General features: G+C 45.1%; 1 protein-coding gene across 2 annotated transcripts; it reads right to left on the bottom strand.

Moving 5' to 3' along the window:
* Positions 1–512: 512 nt before the first annotated feature.
* Positions 513–23,280, bottom strand: UGT33Q1 (UDP-glycosyltransferase UGT33Q1). 2 transcript variants are annotated; one of them, XM_062676699.1, is made up of 4 exons: positions 22,386–23,280; positions 21,858–22,080; positions 13,141–13,360; positions 513–821 (listed from the first exon to the last, which is right to left on the bottom strand). In XM_062676699.1, exons 1-4 carry the CDS (start codon positions 23,196–23,198, stop codon positions 818–820), a joined length of 1,260 nt encoding a protein of 419 aa, XP_062532683.1. In that variant the 5' UTR covers positions 23,199–23,280; the 3' UTR covers positions 513–817. The 2 variants fall into 2 exon arrangements, with proteins under 2 accessions (XP_062532683.1, NP_001243960.1); NM_001257031.1 differs by lacking the exon at positions 513–821 and adding an exon at positions 10,880–11,128 and having other exon boundaries at positions 22,386–23,198.
* Between the last annotated feature and the right edge of the window lie 94 nt (positions 23,281–23,374).

The raw sequence follows: 23,374 nt of genomic DNA, 5'->3' as shown, positions 1-23,374 counted from the left end.
GTTTTGCAGCGACAAATCCTGGGCCGGTTATTGTCTTTCGAACCATCAATCACGAAATTATGCTTTTGACATTTGAAAGGTATTTCCAAATATCTGAACAGAAAAGGTTCATTTTCGTCTATATCGTGAAATCAGAATCCAATTCGAAATCTCTGCCCACTATTTCAGCAGCTTTTTATTGTAAACTAGCTAACCCGGCAGACTTCGTAGTGCCTCAATCGATAAATAAAAGACCTAAACTTTTGTATAACATAAACTTAAAACAAACAAAAGGAATCCGACGGACGGGGGACACATAAAAGGAAAAACAAAATTGATATTTTTATTTACCTTTTAACTTTCTCTGGACTTCCATGAATAATTCAAGACCAAAATTAGCTAAATTAGTCAAGCCGTTCTCGAGTTTTAGCGAGACTAACGAACAGTATTTCATTTTTATATATATAGATTTCAGAAAGTTTGAAGTCATTAATTATTGGAAGGTAATTTTCTGTCCTTTTTATGAAACACACTTTTATTAGCTTTACTTTATGTATGTAACGGAAATTTGCAACTTAATTTTCACAGAATTCAAGCGGTCCTATTAATTTGAAACTCCGATCACGTATCAAGGATCGATGATACTACAATAATTTTATTACTTTGGCCCAATATCGGGATTTTGAAAGAATCATTTTTTGTTTATTTCTCTTTGTTTGGATTTGCTATTAAAGTAATAATGTTCTTTTTGGGTTTTACAGTACATCGTTTTTTAGGGATGTAAATTCACCCATAATCACAATCTTTCCTTGGCTGTTATATAAAGAGACTAGGAGATTTACCTAAAAATATACACACATACTATCTTCGGGTTGTAAGTCCGCCCTGAAAAGTTAAATATCCTTCCTATATAATAACAAACTTATAGCTCGAAGTCATTTACATTATATCATTTACATTATACATTATATCGTTTATAAGTTCCGATAACCAAATAGTTCGTAAATTCTTCAACCTATATAGATAGCTAATTAACCTGTTGATAGATAGAATAACGACTATTACATTAATAAGTCCAAACGGGTAGGAACCACTACCCTGCCTATTTCTGCCGTGAAGCAGTAACTAAGACCTTAAAACTCATATCTCAAGGTGGGTGGGTATCTCAAGATGTATATGGGTTCCGGTAATCACCTAACACTAGGTAGGCTGTGGGCTCGCGTCCACTCATCTATGCAATAATTTAAAAAAAAAGCTAGTGATTGCTTTGTAAAAAATAGACACGACGGTTGTATTAACTAGGGACATGAGGACCATATTGGAATGACCACTACGATTCGAAAAACCTTAGAAGAGAGTACAATGAAATAGCTTTTAGCATTATTTTAATTTAAGTATTCTCTTTAGCAACTTCAGCGTCTTCAAAATCACAAGCATCAGCAAAGATATCATCGCAAATAGAGTGAATACACAAATGGATATTTTTTTTTTTTTTTTTTTTTCTGTATCTTGTGTTTTTTAATCTTGGTTGTTTTGATTCTCGTTAGGGATTTATATGTGTTATATGTAATAATAGTTACTTTGTTTCTCCTTTTGGGGAGTATGTTTTCTGGCAGATCGCTATTTGATACGTTTCTGTCCATATTACATATCCCCGTGTTATATTCTTTATGCTTATACATATATCTGTATTTAGTTATATATACTTACTTTACATTTATATAGCATACTTTTTATACATTTCCTATACATACGAATATATTGTATCATTATACCCTTGTATTTTTATTTGTTTCTTATCAGTCTATTTTTGTGTTTATTAATATGTATTTGGTAGTGTATTTATTCTAATTGTTTTCATTTATTTTCTTGATGTTGTTGATTATTGTTTGGCAAAACGAAGTGAAAGAGTTGATTGCAGCTTTCTTTTTTAACATTTCAGGTAAATTATATGGTGACACCTGTACTTCGTGGCACGTTTCTTCGTGGCTGTGCCTTTTCGCAGCGAACACTTGGCAGTTTTTAAGGAGGTGTTCTACAGTTTGGCTGGAAGTGCCGTCGCAGGGGCAGGTGTCATCTGGTGCTATTTTGAAGCGATGTAAGTATGTCTTGTGATATCCATGGCCTGTGAGTATTTGTGTAAGCTGAAAGTTTGTTTGTGTGCATTTGTTGAGTTCTTTGATGTCGTTCAGTTTTGGTAGTAGTGTTTTTGTGTGTGAGCCCTGCGGGGAGCTTTCGTATCTGGCTTGCCAGATGGCGTGGTGTTCTGTGTGAATCTTGTGTTTCACGTAGGATATTGAGAACTGCGAGTAGTCGGGGGCCTTGTGCATGCGTGCGCCGCTGTTGGCAGCCGCATCGGCTTCCTCGTTTCCTATGACACCCGAGTGTCCCTTTACCCAGTCTATGAAAATTTTGTGTGTAGTGTGGTTAGCGTGTATGAGTTTGTGTATGTTCACTATGATGGGGTGTGTGTTGCTTCTGTTATTTATCGCGTATATTGATGAGAGAGAATCGGTGAAGATGTATGTGTGGGGATGATTTTCGCTTACAATCCACTGACAGGCTTTCCAGATGGCGTACAGCTCTGCCTGGAAGACTGTGCAGCTACTGTGTAATTTGTACTTTTTTGTTACGGATGTTTCAGTGTCGCCGGGTCTGTAAAGCACGAATGCGGCTCCAACTGATCCATCGTCCTGCTTACTTCCGTCAGTGAATACGCGAGTGACCAGAGTACTGTCCGTCATTTCGGAGTTAATTCGGTGTTCAGAGGAGGGTATGGGTTTGATTGTCGGCCTTCTAGCGGGATGTAGGAGGTCCTTGACGGGGACAGGTTTCTCATAAGAAATGTCATTGGGGAGGAATTCAGTTTTCCCAGTGAGCCTGACTTTTTCGATTTGGTGTACTTCTCGGATTTTTAGGTCTAGAGGGATGAATTGTGCGAGAGCCAGAGCAGCGGAGGTTGAAATAGTGCGGAATCCTCTGATGGCTTTTAGGGCAAAACCACGCTGCATGCTCATCAAAGATTTTTTGATGTAGCGCTTGTTTACTATGTGTCCCCACACCCCGGCAGCGTAGGTGACGATTGGCTCGATGACTCGGAGATAGATGGTGCGCACGTTCTCGGGATGAGCACCCCAGGTTGGTCGGGAGTACAAGCACAGTTTGTTGAATATTCGCGAGGCTTTTCCCAGGACGTACTGTACATGGCGGCCAAAGAGTAGCTTTTCGTCCAAAATTATTCCGAGGAGCTTGATCTCCTTACAGGTTTTTAAGATTTGACCGTCCATCTCCACCCTAAGAGTTCTGGCCTTGGGGGTGAAGGCGATCAGTTGTGTTTTGGAGGCCCCGAATTCGAGCTTGACGCTTTTTCCCCAATTCACTATCTGTTGGAGAACCGTGTCGGTGAGCTCCTCTAGGCGATTGACATTTTCGGCGGTGACCACGAGTACCACATCGTCTGCGTAGGCCTGCATGTGGCATCCAGATGGTAGATGGATCTCCAATAGTTCATCAAGTATGATGTTCCACAATGCAGGCCCGCACACCGAGCCCTGAACGCAACCTTTTGACGTGGCTCTGGAGACGCGAACTCCTCCGTGGTCCAGAACGACGCGCCTGTCTCGGAGGTAGCTCTTGATGAGGCCGTAGATATTTTTGGGGCATCGTATATCTCTAAGGCGGTGTAATAGGACCGGCCACCAGGCGTTATCAAAAGCCGCCCTGATGTCGAGCGAGACGGCGACAACCTGTGACCTCTCTTGTTTGGCTTTTCGTATAGTGTCTATCAGGGTGTTAATGGCGTCGACCGTGCCGGTTTGCTCCTTGAAGCCGAACTGTCGTTGACTGCTCCTTCCTGTGACAGATGCCCAATGCATAATCCGTATGGTGATCAGTTTTTCGAGGAGCTTTCCAAGGACGGGGATGAGTCCAATGGGTCGGAATGAGGTGAGAGATGTGTGGTCGCTTTTACCGGGCTTCGGGATGATTTTTACATACGCAGTTTTCCACTGATCGGGGAAGTGTTGAAGGGTGAGGCAGCGGTTCATAATGTTGGTGATTAAGCGGGGGTAAGCGGATGCGAATTGTTGGCATATGTCAGCTGTTATGTGATCGAGCCCTGGGGCCTTTTTGGGGTTCATGTATTGCAGACACTCCATGACCTCCTCCTCGGTGAATGGTAGGTCATTTTCAGTGTCTACGGGAGCGTCGTAGCATGCGCGAAGTTGGTGATGTCGTGCTATGGTGTCTGGAGTGTCAGCAGGGTAAAAGTGCTCTAAGAGAGCCTCCGCCGTCTCTTTTGCACAGGTGGTGAATGTATTTCCAGTCTTAAGAGTAGCTGGTGGCCGTTTAGGGGTGGATTCCTTTAAAAGTCTGTTGGTGAGTGACCATACATTTTCCTTCGTTTGTAATTCACAGAAGCTGCGGAAGCTTCTCGTCGACTCTGCACGTAGGGCATCGGCGTACAGGGCTTTTTTCGTCTGCTGTTGCTCTATGAGGTCATCCAATGGTAGGTTCTGTCTCTTGGCCGCACGTAATCTGCGATGTACGTTGATTACCTCGTTTTTAAGGTCCTGAAGACGATCGTTCCACCAAGGCGGCTTGTGTCTATTCCCAGAGCCTGCTTTTACTCGCATCGATGCCCTACAGGCCCGGTGTAGGATGTCCGTGACTTCCCGAAGGAGCGACTCAAGTCCCTCTGGGCTTAAGCTTTCAACGCTCCTATCAAGGATGTCTGTGTTGGCCATAAGAGTGTGGAGGGTGTTTCTAAATATTGTCCAATTGGCTTGTTCCGACTTGTATAGGAATGTGGAAGTGTTTTCTGCGTGTTTATTTGTGTTTTCGTTGGTGTTAAGTGAGAATTCAATGGCGTTGTGTTGGGAGGTGGGGCATGTGTTAAGATTTACGTGCCATTCAGAGATGCTGTTGAAGAGGTCGCTGGATGCAAGAGTAAGGTCGATGATGGATGATCTATTGCGGCCATGAGTGATGGTTTCGAAGGTTGGAGTGTCTCCTGAGTTACAAATGTATAAATCGTTGCTGTGCGCTAGTTCGACTAGTGATGAGCCTCTGGGGTTCACCCTCACGCTCCCCCACGATGGGTGCCATCCATTGAAGTCACCTCCCACAATTACTCTCGCCCCTCCTATGTCTTTAAGGAAAACTTCCAGACGCTCCATGGTGCCGTTGGCATCGACATCGGGTTCGATGTACGTTGAGGCTATGTACGTCTTCTTGTTTCCTGCCGTTAGCTGTATGACCGACAGGTTTGCCGAAGAGTATTGGGATAGGCCGAGGACTGAGCCGACACCTGTCTTAGCTAGTATGCAGGCCTTGACACGCGCGCCGTCAGAGAATTGGTAAATGTTAATTCCGGGGATGTTTTTGACCTCGTTATTTGCGCCTACGTAAGGTTCGGATATTAGGGCAAAATGATATCGTTCGCTGGTGAAGGAGACTAGAAATTCGTGCCAACTGTTTTTTGACTTATCCACATTGCACTGTAGGAATTTCACGGAGTTAATCGGTGCCATAATCGATTCTGTCGGTGATTCTTAGTTTCATAGAGAGCAATTGTGGGCAGTTGTGTGACGTGGCGCTGTGTGTGGTGGTGATGGATGATTTGTGTCGGATGTTGTGTTTAACGCAGTTTATGCACTTGAGTACGGCCTTATTAGGGCAGTCAGCTGTCGTGTGGGTGGACTCACTGCAGTGTGCACAGTATTGTTCGGTGGACGAACACTTGTTTTTAGTGTGGCCGAAGCTAAGGCACTTGTGACACTGCAGGAACGGTGTGAACTCCTCTACGTGAATACGTTGATGGTCCACACTGATTCTGCCCAGGCTTATACACTTACGCCAGACAGTTGGCTGTGCAATTAGGATGGCGTTATATAAGTTGGGGTTTCTGTTGGAGCGCTGGAAACGGAACCGCAAGTCCTCCTTTTGGTTGATTGCGTTAGTGAGTTCCGGGTTCTGTCTGCTGATTATGCTCACTAGATCTTCAGCGGGAACGTCTTTGGAGACTCCTTTGAGATTGAGCATAGGCAGCAGCCTGCGAGCGGGTTCGGCGTGAATTGTCTGGGAGTTAGTGATACGAGTGAGGGTATCGTTCCTTTGTTCTATGTTATCGAACTCGATTCTTAGTTTGTTATTTGATACAGCTTGTACTCTGCTAGGGGCAAAGCCGGAATTTTTGAAGCTGATGTTGCGCCTCCAGGCCTCGATAATATCCTGCTTCGTCTTTACTTCGGTTTTTGCTGAGACAATAATTGCAGGTTTTGTAGCTGGATATGTTTTGGGTGTTGGTTTGGTCGTAAGGGCTGGTTTCCGGGGGTTGGGTGCTGCGGCTTGGGCATACGATGGGCGAACTTGTGATTGAAGGGTCAGCGGCGGTAGTTGTCTATGCCGCTTGAACTCCTCTCTGACGCAAGCGATAATCTCCTCCTTCAAACCTTCGTTGGTGGCAGGTGGAAAGGGGGTTGGTGGTGTCAGTGTCGATGCGAGTGTTGTTTCCAACACTCTCGTCGCCCTACGAATTTCCTCCGCCGCGGAGCAGATAAGGCGCTTGTTGGCTGCGGTAACACTTTTTCCCTCAGTCACAGCTGTTGTGATGCAGGATATGAGCTTACGGACGGTTTCGAGGTATGTGTCCCTACTGTTTATGTCCTCTGCAGACGCGGGTAATGTTATTTCAGGGATTACGGGTGCCATTCATATGGTTGTGTTGCAAAATAATCTCAAAGACACTGGATTCAAGGTAAGGGAGGAGGTAGGGGAGGGTGGGCGGGCAAAATTTTTGTCTGTTTTTCGCAGGTGTCGCGTCGAAAGGGTGTGGAAAACGTTGGCGAAGAAGAATGAAGAAGTTTTGAAAAGAAACGGCGATTGAAATTGGAAAAATGGGTGTGCAAAGACAGAAAAAATTGATAGAAACTGTAAATACGGGAAAAATGCAATAAATGAAAAAGTACTCGATATATTTCGCTCAAACTGGTTTTAGAACGTAGGTTTAATCGGTTCTTATTGTGTGTGAAAAAATTAGAAAGGTAAGTATTATAGTTTAAGAGTTATTAAAAAAATTAAATTTCAAAATGTAATGTTTGTATGGTGGAAACTAAGGTTGGTTATAAAATGGAAACTACTAGACGGATTAAGCTCAAACTTGTATTAAAATAAAGATAAAAATTAGTTTTAAATTGTATCAAAATTTTGTTTCAAACGGCAAAAGTATCTATGAGTTATTAAGAAAATTATGTGTCCACAAACACAAATGGATATTAGCTCAAGTTCTAGATATGGGGGTTGGGGTCAAGGTCTAGATATGGGTCTATTTGGGGGTTGATGCTTCCCGCTTCCGTAGGTTTAACCCGCGATTCCCTACAAGTAACCCCTGGGTGGTGCTAAACGGGAGCCGAAAACACAATCGGTGGTAGGACCTAGTCCGACTGGCTGGCGACCACCCTCCAACTAGAGTCTGCCGCCAAATAGCCTAGCTGTGTTCCGGCATGTGGGTTGGAGAGCCAGTTCTATTCCTTTCCTTTCCTCCTCCTTGTTGGGGGTGAGTCTTGGTGATACTTGGAACATGCAGAGCAAACGTGCGCGCAAGCCCGCGGGGCGTGGGTTGCTGACGGGGGTATAGGGAGACCCAGTGAAACGGTGCCTGCCGCCGCCCGCCGGTCAGTAGGGGACCTGAACCTGGGTGTCACAACTAAACTCCGCCCCAGGAAGCTGTCCCGCCAACCGGTGTAAAATCCTGTCATGCGGTCGTCGTGCCGGAGTCGGAGACCGGAGTGGATCCCGGCGATCGTATGCAGGGTGGACTGGGGGCCCTTCCATGCCCTGCGTCAGCTTCTCGCGCAACCCCGGATCGAGTGTTCATTGTGCCCTGCGCTTTATTCAGGTATTGCCTTGATCTCACCTCTAGCATCCTACCTCTCCAAATCCTTACTCTCCAACTAAAATTATGAAAGTCGACAAAAGAAAAAGAGTTTTTTCGGCGGATCCCCATTCCACGTTTAATGTGGATTTCAGCAATGTCAGGGGCCTACACAGTAACCTTGACGCCGTACATCACCACCTTGAGACGGCGCAGCCTGCCCTCTTTTTCCTGACTGAGACGCAGATATCTGCCCCGGACGATACGTCGTACCTCGGATACCCCGGCTACGCATTGGAGCACACCTTCCTGCGTAAAGCCGGGGTCTGCGTGTTTATCCGGGAGGATGTCTGCTGTCGTCGGCTTCGGGGCCTCGAGCAACGGGACCTGTCCCTCTTGTGGCTACGCGTGGACTATGGGGGCTGTACCAGAGTCTACGCTTGCCTGTACAGGTCTCACAGCAGTGATGCGGGGTCAGCTCTGTTTGAGCATGTACAAGAGGGGACTGACCGCGTGCTTGAGCAGTACCCATCTGCGGAGGTGGTGGTCCTTGGTGACTTTAACGCTCATCACCAGGAGTGGTTGGGGTCCAGAACCACTGACCTCCCGGGTCGGGCTGCCTACGATTTCGCCTTGTCCTACGGCCTCTCACAACTGGTGACACAGCCCACCCGTGTCCCAGACATTGAGGGGCACGAGCCTTCTTTGTTGGACCTTCTGCTGACCACTCACCCAGCTGGATACAGTATGGTGGTCGACGCTCCACTTGGATCGTCTGATCACTGCCTTATCCGTGCTGCCATACCACTCTCTCGTCCTAGTCGTCGAACGACGACCGGGTTTCGAAGAGTTTGGCGGTACAGGTCAGCAGACTGGGATGGAATGCGTGAATTTTACGCATCCTACCCATGGGGGCGGCTCTGCTTTTCCTCCGATGATCCTGACGTCTGTGCGGACCGACTTAAAGACGTGGTGCTTCAGGGAATGGAATTATTCATTCCATCTTCTGAGGTGCCCGTTGGGGGTCGCAGCAAACCCTGGTATAATAAAGCCAGTAGGGATGCTGCACGCCTCAAGCGATCTGCATACGTGGCATTTAATGTTGCTAGGAGATGCCGGGATCCTGATATCTCGGAGAAAAGGCGGAAATTTAACGCCGCCTCTAGGTCCTATAAGAGGGTTATTGCCAAAGCGAAGTCGGAGCACGTTGCCAGAATTGGCGAGCGACTGAATAGCTATCCCTCTGGGAGCCGTGCTTTCTGGTCGCTAGCTAAGGCTGCAGAAGGTAACTTCTGCAGGTCTAGCCTTCCACCACTGCGTAAGTCCAATGACAGTCTGGCTCATAGTGCGAAGGAGAAGGCTGACCTTCTGGTCAAGCTCTTTGCCTCATACTCGACTTTGGATGACGGAGGAGCCACGCCGCCCAACATCTCCCGGTGTGACAGCTCCATGCCTGAGATTCGCATCACACAGCGTGCAGTCAGGCAGGAGCTTCGGCTTCTTGATGTCCATAAGTCGAGTGGGCCAGATTGCATCCCCGCAGTGGTTCTAAAAACATGCGCCCCTGAATTGACACCCGCGCTAACGCGTCTATATCGCCTCTCGTACAATACGAACAGGGTTCCGTCTTCATGGAAGACTGCTCATGTCCACCCCATCCCCAAGAAGGGTGACCGGTCGGACCCCTCGAATTACAGACCTATCGCGATAACTTCCTTGCTTTCCAAGGTGATGGAGCGAATCATAAACATCCAACTTCTTAAGTATCTTGAGGATCGCCAGCTGATCAGTGACCGGCAGTACGGTTTCCGTCATGGTCGCTCAGCTGGCGATCTTCTTGTATACCTCACACATAAATGGGCTGAAGCCTTGGAAAGCAAGGGCGAGGCTCTCGCTGTGAGCCTTGACATCGCGAAGGCCTTCGACAGGGTCTGGCATAGGGCACTTCTATCGAAGCTTCCAGCATACGGGATCCCTGAGGGACTCTGCAAGTGGATCGCTAGCTTTTTGGATGGACGGAGCATCGCAGTTGTCGTCGACGGCTGCTGCTCCGATACCATGACCATCAACGCTGGTGTTCCACAAGGTTCGGTGCTCTCCCCCACGCTTTTCATACTGCATATCAATGACATGCTATCTATTGATGGCATGCATTGCTATGCGGATGACAGCACGGGGGATGCGCGATATATCGGCCATCAGAGTCTCTCTCGAAGCGTTGTACACGAGAGGCGATTAAAACTTGTGTCTGAAGTGGAGAACTCTCTGGGGCGGGTCTCCAAGTGGGGTGAACTGAATTCAGTTCAGTTCAACCCATTGAAGACACAGGTTTGCGCGTTCACTGCGAAGAAGGACCCTTTTGTCATGGCGCCGGAATTTCAAGGAGTATCCCTGCAGCTTTCCGCGAGTATCGGGATTCTGGGGGTCGATATTTCGAGCGATGTCCAGTTTCGGAGTCATTTGGAAGGTAAAGCCAAATTGGCCTCTAAAATGTTGGGAGTTCTCAACAGAGCGAAGCGGTATTTCACGCCTGGACAGAGACTTGCGCTTTATAAAGCGCAGGTCCGACCTCGCGTGGAGTACTGCTCTCACCTCTGGGCCGGGGCTCCCAAATACCAGCTACTTCCATTTGACTCCATACAGAAACGGGCTGTTCGGATGGTCGATAGTCCTGCTCTCGCGGATCGCTTGGAACCTCTGGGTCTACGGAGGGACTTCGGTTCTCTCTGTGTTTTATACCGCATGGTCCATGGGGAATGCTCTGAGGAATTATTCGAGATGATTCCTTCATCTCCTTTTTATCATCGCACCTCCCGCCATCGGAGCAGAGTTCATCCATATTATCTGGAACCGCTGCGTTCATCGACAGTGCGTTTCCAAAGATCTTTTTTGCCACGTACCATCCGGCTTTGGAATGAACTCCCCTCCACGGTGTTTTCCGAGCGCTATGACATGTCCTTCTTCAAACGAGGCTTGCGGAGAGTTCTTTATGGTAGGCAGCGGCTTGGCTCTGCCCCTGGCATTGCTGACGTCCATGAGCGACGGTGACCACTTACCATCAGGTGGGCCGTAGGCTCGTCTGCCTACAAAGGCAATAAAAAAAAAAAAAAAAAAAAAAAAAAATATTGCTTCCAAGGCATATTGGCGGCGGGGGCACGTATGTGCCTTGTTCCATTGTTCCGAATTGCATATTCAATCCACATAGCCGCTTTTTCCAAGGGCGGTTGGGGTTGATCGTGCAGCCAGGTATTCAGTTTGGCCATGTTCTTTCGGTACCTAAAATATTATCAACAAAAATAAATCAGAAATTAAGGGTTTATGTAATAATACTGTAACTGACGGTAGGACCTCTTGGGAGTCCGCGCGGGTAGGTACCGCCCTGCCTATTTCTGCCGTGAAGCAGTAATGCGTTTCGGTTTGAAGGGTGGGGCAGCCGTTGTAACTAACTATACTTGAGACCTTAGAACTTATATCTCAAGGTGGGTGGCGCATTTACGTTGTAGATGTCTATGGGCTCCAGTAACCACTTAACATCAAGTGGGCTGTGAGCTCGTCCACCTAGCTAAGCAATAATCGTAATTTTGCGGATTCGCGGTTTTTTTTTCAATTTCCTCAGGATATTTTTCACTGAAATTTCATAATTATTCCAAGAAACGTAACGATATTCAAAAGCAATTTACAATTTGAAATATACAATCTGATTCGTTGAGATCATGAATATTCGACCTTTAGACTATAATGCCGAGAAGTACAGGGCTTTAGAGACAAGTACAGAATTTAGGCAGAAACAATACATTTAATAACAACGGTACATTTAGCATCGAAACAAAATCAAAATATTTTCAAACATTTTTTAATCATCACGAATTTACCACAAGTTCTGACAGTTCTACTAACTAACTAGTAGCATTTTTTATTTTTTTTATTGCTTAGATGGGTGGACGAGCTCACAGCCCACCTGGGGTTAAGTGGTTACTGGAGCCCATAGACATCTACAACGTAAATGCGCCACCCACCTAGAAATATAAGTTCTAAGATCTCAGTACAGTTACAACGGCTGCCCCACCCTTCAAACCGAAACGCATTACTGCTTCACGACAGAAATAGGCAGGGTGGTGGTACCCACCCGTGCGGACTCACAAGAGGTCCTACCATCAGTAATATACAATTTACTACATACTTTTTATATCAGTATTTAAAATAACGGAATTTCAACATTCTACAAAAAAGGTAAGAGATGTTAAGGTATTACTTTTTATTTTAACACTTATAAGCATCCAAAATACTGGCGGTAGGGCCTGTTAAGTGCCCGCAGGGGAATGTACCACCACCCTGCCTATTTCTCCTGCGAAGCAGTAACGCGTTTCGCTTTGAAGGGTGGTGCAGGCATTTTACTATAAAACTGAGACTTAGAAAACTCATATATCAGACGCTATAATGTTTATTAAATTAATTTAATACTTTTTGAACATATGTTTAGTTTACTAGTATTTTCAAGTGTCCTTCTTCCTATTCGCACACTCTTGACAGAGTGGTCGTGGTCATGCATCAGTCGGACGCGACCTGCCCATGACTCTCGTGGGAAATAAGTGCAGTGGTTTCCCGTTGCCTTCTGCACCAGCATTTTAGGGGGTATTTGATCCCCAAGGTTTCTGACGCCTCTTCCGTATAGGTTATCCTGACGGGTGTGTATCGTTATACCGCCATTGCTAGGTCGCCATAGTCCCGTTGGTTTGAAGTGTCCATTAGCTTATATATTGGCTTATGTAGTGACATATTAAATAATATACCCAGATAATATCTGACAGGAGTTTGCGTGTACTGTAATTTCTAAGGTTTCCAGTAACCACTTAGATATAGAAAAAAAATCGGTTGTCTGTAAAGTCGGTTTACTGACGATAGTTGAACGTGACGTCATAAGAAAATACTGATGGAATGGTTTCATTTTTTAATTATCGCAATTGTCGTTGCTATAAACAATTGAAACCACATTCAGTTTTCACTGAACTTCATATTTGACGAAAACATGTAAATGTATTATTGTATAGCAGCTGTCCACGCGAATGCATCGCTCACTCAAGTAGGAGAGAGACAGATGTCGAGCGGTGTCGAACGCGGAGGCCGATTGTGCCTCTTTTTCGCTCGTTGCGCACTTTCGCTTGCACTTCAAGCCTTAAATGGAACGCCTCAGAGCGAGGTAACGCCGCATCAGTCATTTTTTTCGTGCGTGCAGCCAGCTCCATTTATAAGATCCGAATTATAAGATGTTGTAATGTCAAAAATGTTACCTGTTATCTGTAACAACCGCGGTTATAGAATCCTTCAAGATATCTTCAGTGATCGTTTCAAAATTTAACTTTTTAGTGACTCCGTGTTGAACGCAGTGATCCGCGTTGAAATATTGATCTAAATGCATCGGTATGGTTATGAATGGTACTCCGAACATAATGGATTCGTAAGTGGAGTGAATCCCGCCATGGGTAATGAATAGTTTCAAATTTGGATGTTCTGAAAGTAAAAAACAAATAATTAAATATAATCTGGCCCGTTAAGTTTTAAGTAAAGTGTAAAGTTTTTTTTTATTGCTTAGATGGGTGGACGAGCTCACAGCCCACCTGATATTAAGTGGTTACTGGAGCCCATAGACATCTACGACGTAAATGCGCCACCCACCTTGAGATATAAGTTCTAAGGTCTGAGTATAGTTACAACGGCTATCCCACCCTTCAAACCGAAACGCATTACTGCTTCACGGCAGAAATAGGCGGGGCGGTGGTACCTACCCGTGCGGACTCACAAGAGGTTCTACCACCAGTAATTACGCAAATTATAATTTTTGCGGGTTTGATTTTTATTACACGATGTTATTCCTTCACCGTCAATCGTGAACAATTGTTAAGTACGTATTTCATTAGAAAAATTGGTACCCGCCTGCGGGATTCGAACACCGGTGCATCGCTAGATCTGAATGCACCGGACGTCTTATCCTTTAGGCCACGACGACTTCAAGTGCAAATAAAGTATTAGTAGAATTAGAATATCCATAATTTTAAACCCAATTTTTTTTATTATAAATACTACCTATTAGTCAGAAATGATTCATAGGATTGATGTGTTTGAATATACCGAGGGGTGAAACGCTATTTGGGTTAAGCGACATTTCACTTAATAAGTGATGTTTATCTTTGCAATTAAGAGTGCGTTTTACTTGGCATCAACAGTTCGATGTTTTTAATTGAACTTCAATTATATTTACTCCATTCAAATATAATAATGTTTTCAACAATACAATGTTGACTTTTGGAAGGTCTGTTAGTTCTTTTGTCGTCTATTTTATGTACATAATATGAGATCGGTCAATTCGTTCCTTGTCGTCTGGTTCGTGTCAGTCTTTTAGAAAGTCAAAAAAGTACTGCCTGCCGCTAGTCACGTTCGCCCTCGTTCCATTTCTCTCTTTATTTTTGAATTCTTGTCAAGTGTCTGTCTTGGTCTGTGTTTAGTCTTTGTAGGTCTTATGTCCTATCAAAAAGGTTGCACGCCACGACAACTTTAATATTGAGAATATTAATACGTGAAGCAAAAACTTTGTATCCCTTTTTACGAAAATTGCGCGGACGGAGGACTATGAAATTTCCCACACTTATAGAGAATATAGAGAAGAAGTGCACAATGCTAATATTTTTTTTGGATAATTCATAAAAGATACATTAAATCAATAAAGAAAACATTACACACACTACATACCATGTATTTAACGCACACACGCATGCATACTATTTATTGTCAAACTGTTGTTCTTGGCGTCTGTTGTCAAATTGAGGATAGATTAAATATTGTTTGTCTTTGTTAATATTTTTTATAGTGTAGTCTTGGCGAAATTTGTGATTATCTAATATATAAAATTCTCGTGTCACAGTTTTCGTTGCCATACTCCTCCGAAACGGCTTGACCGATTTTGATGAAATTTTTTGTGCTTATCCAGTATCTATGAGAATCGGCCAACATCTATTTTTCATCCCCCTAAATGTTAGGGGTAGTCCACCCCTAAATTTATTTTTTTATTTTTTAGACAAATTTTTTAATTTCTATTTTTTTATGATACAACATACAAAAATACATACAACCCTAAATTTTCACCCCTCTACGATCAACCCTTATTTTTTATTTGCTAATTAAAAACTTTAAAATTTTTTGCGAGAATTTTGTTTTTATTTTGTCATGACGTAGAATAAAAAAATTCATATTACTCTGAAATTTTCACCCCTCTACGATCAACCCCTATTTTTTATTTGATAATTACATATAAACTTTAATTTTTTTGGCAAGATTTTCATTTTTATTTTTATTTTGTCATGAATTAAAATAAAAAATCTGATGTTACTCTCAATTTTTCATCCCTCTATGATCAACCCCTATTTTTTATTTGTTAATTATAAACTTTAATTTTTTGGCAAGTTTTTTATTTTGTTTTGTCATGACTTAAAATAAAAAAAATCATATTACTCTCAATTTTCACTCTTATACGATAAAGCCCTATTTTTCCATCCCGATTTTTTTTTTTTTATTCTATGCACAGATCCGCAATAAGATTGCAAGATGGCAATCAAATATTATAATTGTAGTACGATAAATTCTTATTCAGAGTTTATAATTTCAAGTTCCTTTAATTATTATTTTTTTTAAATTGAATTTGATCTCCCGCCCTCTCCGATCGACTACTGATCAACTATCAATCGATCAGCTATCCCCGCCAGGTGTCACCACTCATCCAGCAAACATCACGTAGTAGGGATGAGGACGAAGCCGGTCTCCTGTCTTACTTACTCACTATACATCATAGATTATACACTTAATATATTTGAGAGCTATACAATACTATACATTTTTCAGCTATGTTTTTTTTGTTTTATTTGTGTATCAATAGTATGTTCAGTAAGTCTGAGAATCGGCTACTCATTCCGATAGAGGCACCCGTCACGTGCGGACGTGCTCATCGTCCACTCGATCGCCCGGTCTTTGTTCGCCCGGCTTTTGTTAGCCCGGCCATTGTTCGCGCGGCCTGTGTTTGTGGTACATCTGCCGACTAAGTGCTCTTTCTGGAAGTTTTTATTTGTTTTGTTTCCTTTTGTTGTTTCTGTGTTCGTGGTACATCTGCCGACAAAGTGGTTTCCTGCAAGTATTTATTTGTTTGGTTTCTTTTCGTAATTTCTGTTTTGTTGTGCTTTTTCTTTGTCCTGTAGTAATCGCGCCGCATTGCCACCTGTGTTCAATAGAACCGCTCAGGTCCGAGAAGTTGGGGCCTCGCCGCAAGGCGAGTGTTTTCAAGACCCGGGGCCGCCCCACCTGGGTACTCAGCGATCATGGACGCTGTATTCGCGGAATTCCTCCGACTTCGCCACCCACAGCTCGCCTCGGAGTTTTTGGCCTTCAAGGCCAATCACACTGCGAGCCCTCTCGAGGACTCCGCCGCGCTCGCTGCTCCTGCGTCGCCTGTACCTGCGTGCAGAGCTTCTGCATTGAGCACCGCAGCCTCTGTCGTGCCTGCCGCTCCCGTGTCGCCTATACTGGCGAGAAAAGCTGCTGCGTCGTCCGCCGTGACCATCGTTTCAGCTGAGCAATCATCCGCGGCCTCCGTCGCGCCCTCTAAAACACCTACACTTGCTCGTAGGTCGCCTGCACCCGCCTCCTCGTGCTCCGACTCTGACTCGGACATGGAGGTCGACCTCGCCCCCGCCTCATCGACGGATGGATTCACCCTGGTACAGAAGGGTAAGAAGCGTGCCGCGGAGTCTCGAGCTCCCGCGGCCGCTAAAATTAGCAAAGCCGTGAACGCGTCGCGCCCCCGCCCTCAGACTCCCGTTGCGCCCCCAGCCCGTGCCACTCCGTCGCCGCGTCCGGTGGCACAAAATAAAACCCAGACCCCTCCCCCGGTTATCCTTCAGGAGAAGGCAGCTTGGGATCGAGTTTGCCTGGCCCTTAAGGCCAAAAATATAAATTTCACGAATGCCCGTAACCTCGCGAACGGCATTCAAATTAAGGTTCAAACACCCGACGACCATAGGGCCCTCTCTTCTTACCTCCGTAAGGAGCGTATAAGTTTCCATACGTATACGCTCCAGGAGGAGCGCGAACTCCGCGTTGTAATACGCGGAATCCCTAAAGAGTTAGATGTAGAGCTCGTAAAAGCCGACCTGTTAGAACAAGGCCTACCAGTGAATTCTGTGCACCGTATGTACACCGGTCGCGGTAGGGAGCCATATAATATGGTTCTAGTCGCTCTCCAGCCTACCCCCGAGGGTAAGAAAATCTTTAACACACAGACCGTCTGTAGGCTCTCTGGTATCGCTGTCGAAGCCCCCCATAAAAAAGGCACTCCTAGCCAGTGCCATAACTGTCAATTGTACGGGCACTCTTCCCGTAACTGTCACGCGCGCCCCCGATGTGTTAAGTGTTTGGGCGATCACGCCACGGCCCTCTGCGCTCGCGACCAAAAAACCGCGACGGAACCGCCTAGCTGCGTCCTGTGTCGAACACAGGGTCACCCCGCGAATTACCGTGGTTGCCCCCGAGCCCCTAAAATAAATCGCCGCGTCGCCCGCCAAAACCGCCTCCGAGCTTCCGGCCCAGACATCAAAGCCTCGGCACCCTCTGCGTCGCAGGCTAAGCCAGCGTTCGTTCCGGCGGCGGTGCCCAGTGTCTCGGCCTGGGCAAAACCGCTGCCGTACACGAACACGGCTACAACTCCCTCCTCCGCGATTCGTCCCGCCCCCGCGACTCGTCCCTCTCCCGCGACTTGCCCTCCGACCGCGTCCGACAATCTCGCTTTAGCGATCGACTTCTTTCAGTCGATCAACTTTGAGCGCGTTAACGCTTTGGGCGACGCCATTCGCGCTGCCTCCACTGCACAACACTTTATCGCCGTTGTGCAGGAATACGCCGACGTATACGCGTCATTAAATACGTACGTCCTCCCCTCACTTTATCACCATTAAATGAGTTTGTATCTCGTCATCAAATCAATGTGAAGTGAACTATGCTATAGGTTTATTTTACAGCGACGACCTTTAATGTCGCTTCGAATGGAGCAAATTAAGTCAAGGGAATTTTAATGAATCGTGAGCCAATATTATGATAGAATAATGAATTTTATGTCGTACTTCATTATCAGAGAACACCTCGATTAAATCTTAAATTAATAAGATATTCAGAAGTAACTTTAGATTATTTTTTTGTTTAATCCTTTAGAGCTTTTGCTTACCGAAATTAATACGAAACTATTACATTCTTGGAACGTGGGCTAGAACATACTGACGGTACAGAAACAAACAAAACCCAAAAAAACATAGAATTACTACCAACGGTTTGTACAGCAACTATTAAAATGAGGGTTGGAAAACAGAGACATTAGATCCAAAGTACATTTGGAAACATCTAAGGAGTTTTGTCTCCACTGCACAACACTTTATCGCCGTTGTGCAGGAATACGCCGACGTATACGCGTCATTAAATACGTACGTCCTCCCCTCACTCCGCCGGTAATCAATGGCGTATATAAGTAGAATAAAGCCCCTATCCGTAACGATAGGATTTTTTAACGCTTACGGTCTCGCAAATCAACGTGATCAGGTTTCTGACTTTTTGCGTGACCACCAAATTGATATCTTTTTAGTGCAGGAGACCCTACTTAAGCCCGCGCGCCGTGACCCTAAAATCGCGAACTATAACATGGTCAGGAACGACAGGCTCTCTGCCCGTGGTGGTGGTACCGTCATTTACTATAGAAGAGCCCTGCATTGCGTCCCGCTCGATCCTCCCGCGCTCGCTAATATCGAAGCATCAGTGTGCCGAATCTCACTGACGGGACACGCGCCGATCGTTATCGCGTCCGTTTATCTTCCACCGGATAAGATCGTTCTAAGCAGTGATATCGAGGCGCTGCTCGGTATGGGGAGCTCTGTCATTCTGGCGGGCGACCTAAATTGTAAACACATCAGGTGGAACTCACACACCACAACCCCGAATGGCAGGCGGCTTGACGCGTTAGTCGATGATCTCGCCTTCGATATCGTCGCTCCGCTAACCCCGACTCACTACCCGCTAAATATCGCGCATCGCCCGGATATACTCGACATAGCGTTATTAAAAAACGTAACTCTGCGCTTACACTCGATCGAAGTAGTTTCAGAGTTAGATTCAGACCACCGTCCCGTCGTTATGAAGCTCGGTCGCGCTCCCGATTCCGTTCCCGTCACGAGGACTGTGGTGGATTGGCACACGCTGGGCATCAGCCTGGCTGAATCTGATCCACCATCGCTTCCGTTTAGTCCGGACTCTATCCCGTCTCCTCAGGATACCGCTGAAGCCATAGACATCGTAACGTCACACATCACCTCGACATTAGATAGGTCATCGAAGCAAGTTGTAGCGGAGGACTTCCTTCACTGCTTCAAATTGCCCGACGATATTAGGGAACTCCTTAGAGCTAAGAACGCCTCGATCCGTGCGTACGATAGGTATCCTACCGCGGAAAATCGTATTCGAATGCGTGCCCTACAACGCGACGTAAAGTCTCGCATCACCGAAGTCCGAGATGCCAGATGGTCTGATTTCTTAGAAGGACTCGCGCCCTCTCAAAGGTCTTACTACCGCTTAGCTCGTACTCTCAAATCGGATACGGTAGTAACTATGCCCCCCCTCGTAGGCCCCTCAGGCCGACTCGCGGCGTTCGATGATGACGAAAAAGCAGAGCTGCTGGCCGATACATTACAAACCCAGTGCACGCCCAGCACTCAATCCGTGGACCCTGTTCATGTAGAATTAGTAGACAGTGAGGTAGAACGCAGAGCCTCCTTGCCACCCTCTGATGCGTTACCACCCGTCACCCCGATGGAAGTTAAAGACTTGATCAAAGACCTACGTCCTCGCAAGGCTCCCGGTTCCGACGGTATATCCAACCGCGTTATTAAACTTCTACCCGTCCAACTCATCGTGATGTTGGCATCTATTTTCAATGCCGCTATGGCGAACTGTATCTTTCCCGCGGTGTGGAAAGAAGCGGACGTTATCGGCATACATAAACCCGGTAAACCAAAAAATCATCCGACGAGCTACCGCCCGATTAGCCTCCTCATGTCTCTAGGCAAACTGTATGAGCGTCTGCTCTACAAACGCCTCAGAGACTTCGTCTCATCCAAGGGCATTCTTATCGATGAACAATTCGGATTCCGTACAAATCACTCATGCGTTCAACAGGTGCACCGCCTCACGGAGCACATTCTTGTGGGGCTTAATCGACCAAAACCGTTATACACGGGAGCTCTCTTCTTCGACGTCGCAAAAGCGTTCGACAAAGTCTGGCACAATGGTTTGATTTTCAAACTATTCAACATGGGCATGCCGGATAGTCTCGTGCTCATCATACGGGACTTCTTGTCGAACCGCTCTTTTCGATATCGAGTCGAGGGAACCCGCTCCTCCTCACGACCTCTCACAGCTGGAGTCCCGCAAGGCTCTGTCCTCTCACCCCTCCTATTTAGCTTATTCGTCAACGATATTCCCCGGTCGCCGCCGACCCATTTAGCTTTATTCGCCGACGACACGACTGTTTACTATTCTAGTAGAAATAAGTCCCTAATCGCGAAGAAGCTTCAGAGCGCAGCCCTAGCCCTAGGACAGTGGTTCCGAAAATGGCGCATAGACATCAACCCAGCGAAAAGTACTGCGGTGCTATTTCAGAGGGGAAGCTCCACACGGATTTCCTCCCGGATTAGGAGGAGGAATCTCACACCCCCGATTACTCTCTTTAGACAACCCATACCCTGGGCCAGGAAGGTCAAGTACCTGGGCGTTACCCTGGATGCATCGATGACATTCCGCCCGCATATAAAATCAGTCCGTGACCGTGCCGCGTTTATTCTCGGTAGACTCTACCCCATGATCTGTAAGCGGAGTAAAATGTCCCTTCGGAACAAGGTGACACTTTACAAAACTTGCATAAGGCCCGTCATGACTTACGCGAGTGTGGTGTTCGCTCACGCGGCCCGCACACACATAGACACCCTCCAATCCCTACAATCCCGCTTTTGCAGGTTAGCTGTCGGGGCTCCGTGGTTCGTGAGGAACGTTGACCTACACGACGACCTGGGCCTCGAATCAATTCGGAAATACATGAAGTCAGCGTCGGAACGATACTTCGATAAGGCTATGCGTCATGATAATCGCCTTATCGTTGCCGCCGCTGACTACTCCCCGAATCCTGATCATGCAGGAGCCAGTCACCGTCGACGCCCTAGACACGTCCTTACGGATCCATCAGATCCAATAACCTTTGCATTAGATGCCTTCAGCTCTAATACTAGGGGCAGGCTTAGGGACCCCGGTAACCGTACTCGTCGAACTCGACAAAGAGGTCGACGTGCAACCTAACCCATGCATCAGCCCGCTGAGTTTCTCGCCGGATCTTCTCAGCGGGTCGCGATTCCGATCCGGTAGTAGATTCATTCGCGAAACAATTGCTCTTGAGTTGTTAGGTCTCCTTCGGAGGCGCTCGGGCAGTTGTTAGCAAATCCCACCCCTCTTGGCTGAGCCTTTGCTCGCCCACCTGTCCTGGTGAAACTGGAAAGGCCTTCGGGCCACCAGTAAACTTTCAATCATAAAAAAAAAAAAAAAAAAAAAAAAAAAAAATCGGCTACTATCTATTTTTCATACCCCTAAGTGAAAAGGGTTGTCCACCCCAAACATTTATTTTTTATTTTAATTTTTTGGATATATTTTTTTTGTTTATAATGAGGTATTATTATGTGGTTAAATGAGGTTTTTTTTTCTACAGTAGAATTTCCCTAGAAATCTTATTTAAGGCAACACGACGTTTGCCGGGTCAGCTAGTAGAAGTATAAAATACAATGATAATAGTGTACAAACCTACAATTCCAATTAATTATAGTCGAATTTCGACTACTGCGGGACCTCTAGTATTGAGAATTTAACAAGGAAAATTATAACTCACTCAACAGATCCGGCTGCGGAACCCATTTCACGAACTTAATCTTTTCTGGTGCTTGGGGTTTGTCGGCGCTATTCCATTTCCAAATGACGTCATACGGTAATTCGGAAAATACTTTGATGAATATTTGAATCTTTTCTATTGGCAATTGTCTTTCCTGGACTGTAGTGCCAAAACTTATATAAATAACACCATTCTTAGAGTTATCCAAGAGTTTTTTCAGATCCTGTAAAAGATGAAAAAAAAATTAATTTTAGATTTGGCTTAACTAACAACTATTTGGCATTTACTAATATCAAAACGCTACAAGATACATTAGTTATATTACTAGATAACAACAATGTTTTGTTACTAAAACCCTATTACACAAAATCTGATAAAAAGAAAATCGAGAGCTATCGGAAACTTATTTAGATTTTTTCCAGTCACACTTGCTTCATGCATTAAGCTTGAATGTGACCTCTGTAGACTCATTGAGCTTTAGTTCATGATACTTAGAGTATTCCAGAAGAGTTTAATTCGTTTTTTTACCTGCGGCAGAACTGTGTTGGTTTTCTGAAACACGACACCCAAAAATACGATTCCTGGAGGAACAGGTCGATTGGACTCCCAAATCGGATGTGCATTGACCAAAAACAAATTGGAGTTCTCGAACAATTCTGACATAGTTGGACTGCCAGGCTCCACTTTCTCTATTAGTGCATTCTCCATTACTTCATGAGCGTAGATCAATTTTGTTAAATATACTTCTTTGTAAGTCTCCGTTATTTGTTCTATCAAAGTAAGATTTTTGACTCTTTGTCTTAAGACGCTCGGATACATTAGATGAACAGGAGCTCCCATGGTTTCAGCATTAGTTACACCAAAACCAAATGAACTCAATAATATAACAGGCGCTTTTAACACATGACCCAATAACACTGTTATTCTGTAAGTCGATTCTGTAATCACTATATCAAATTTTTTATCATCTTTGAGTAGTTTTTGTACTACATCACTTCTGTATTGGACCTCAAAGACTTGCATTAATGCGTCTATTAAAGATGTGCATTGAACATATACGTTATTTTGACCCTTTATGTTCTTACTAAATATTTTGATATAAGTGTTGTAAGAAATATCGTGCAAGTCTACTTCTGTGAGATTTTCTGGAGTTTTTCCTGCAGGATAGGCCGGGTCTGTGGTGACTACAACGACTTCATGTCCTCGTTTTACCAGTTCTTCAGTAAGCGGTCGGAATGTGAGATGATGGCTGAGTGATGGCATAGTAAGAAACGCCAGTATCCTTGCCGCATCGCAATGTACCAACGATATCAACGTCAAAAAATACTGGATTATATTCATTGTGAGATTGTTTCAGGAGGAGAATTTCGAAATCACAAAAAACATTTTGTCGCTTTGATTGTGTGAGCTCAGCTTGAAGACTAATGTTGTTAAAATTATATTCAGTACATAATTAAACCCAAATATACAATAAAATAATTAAATTTTCAACAGTTGATCAAACAAAAGTGGGCAGT

Source organism: Bombyx mori, chromosome 28 (genome assembly GCF_030269925.1).
Source record: "Bombyx mori chromosome 28, ASM3026992v2".
In the NCBI taxonomy this organism is placed as follows: domain Eukaryota; kingdom Metazoa; phylum Arthropoda; class Insecta; order Lepidoptera; family Bombycidae; genus Bombyx; species Bombyx mori.
The sequence above is the reverse complement of the archived record's forward strand: the minus strand, read 5'-3'. Positions and strand labels throughout refer to the sequence as shown.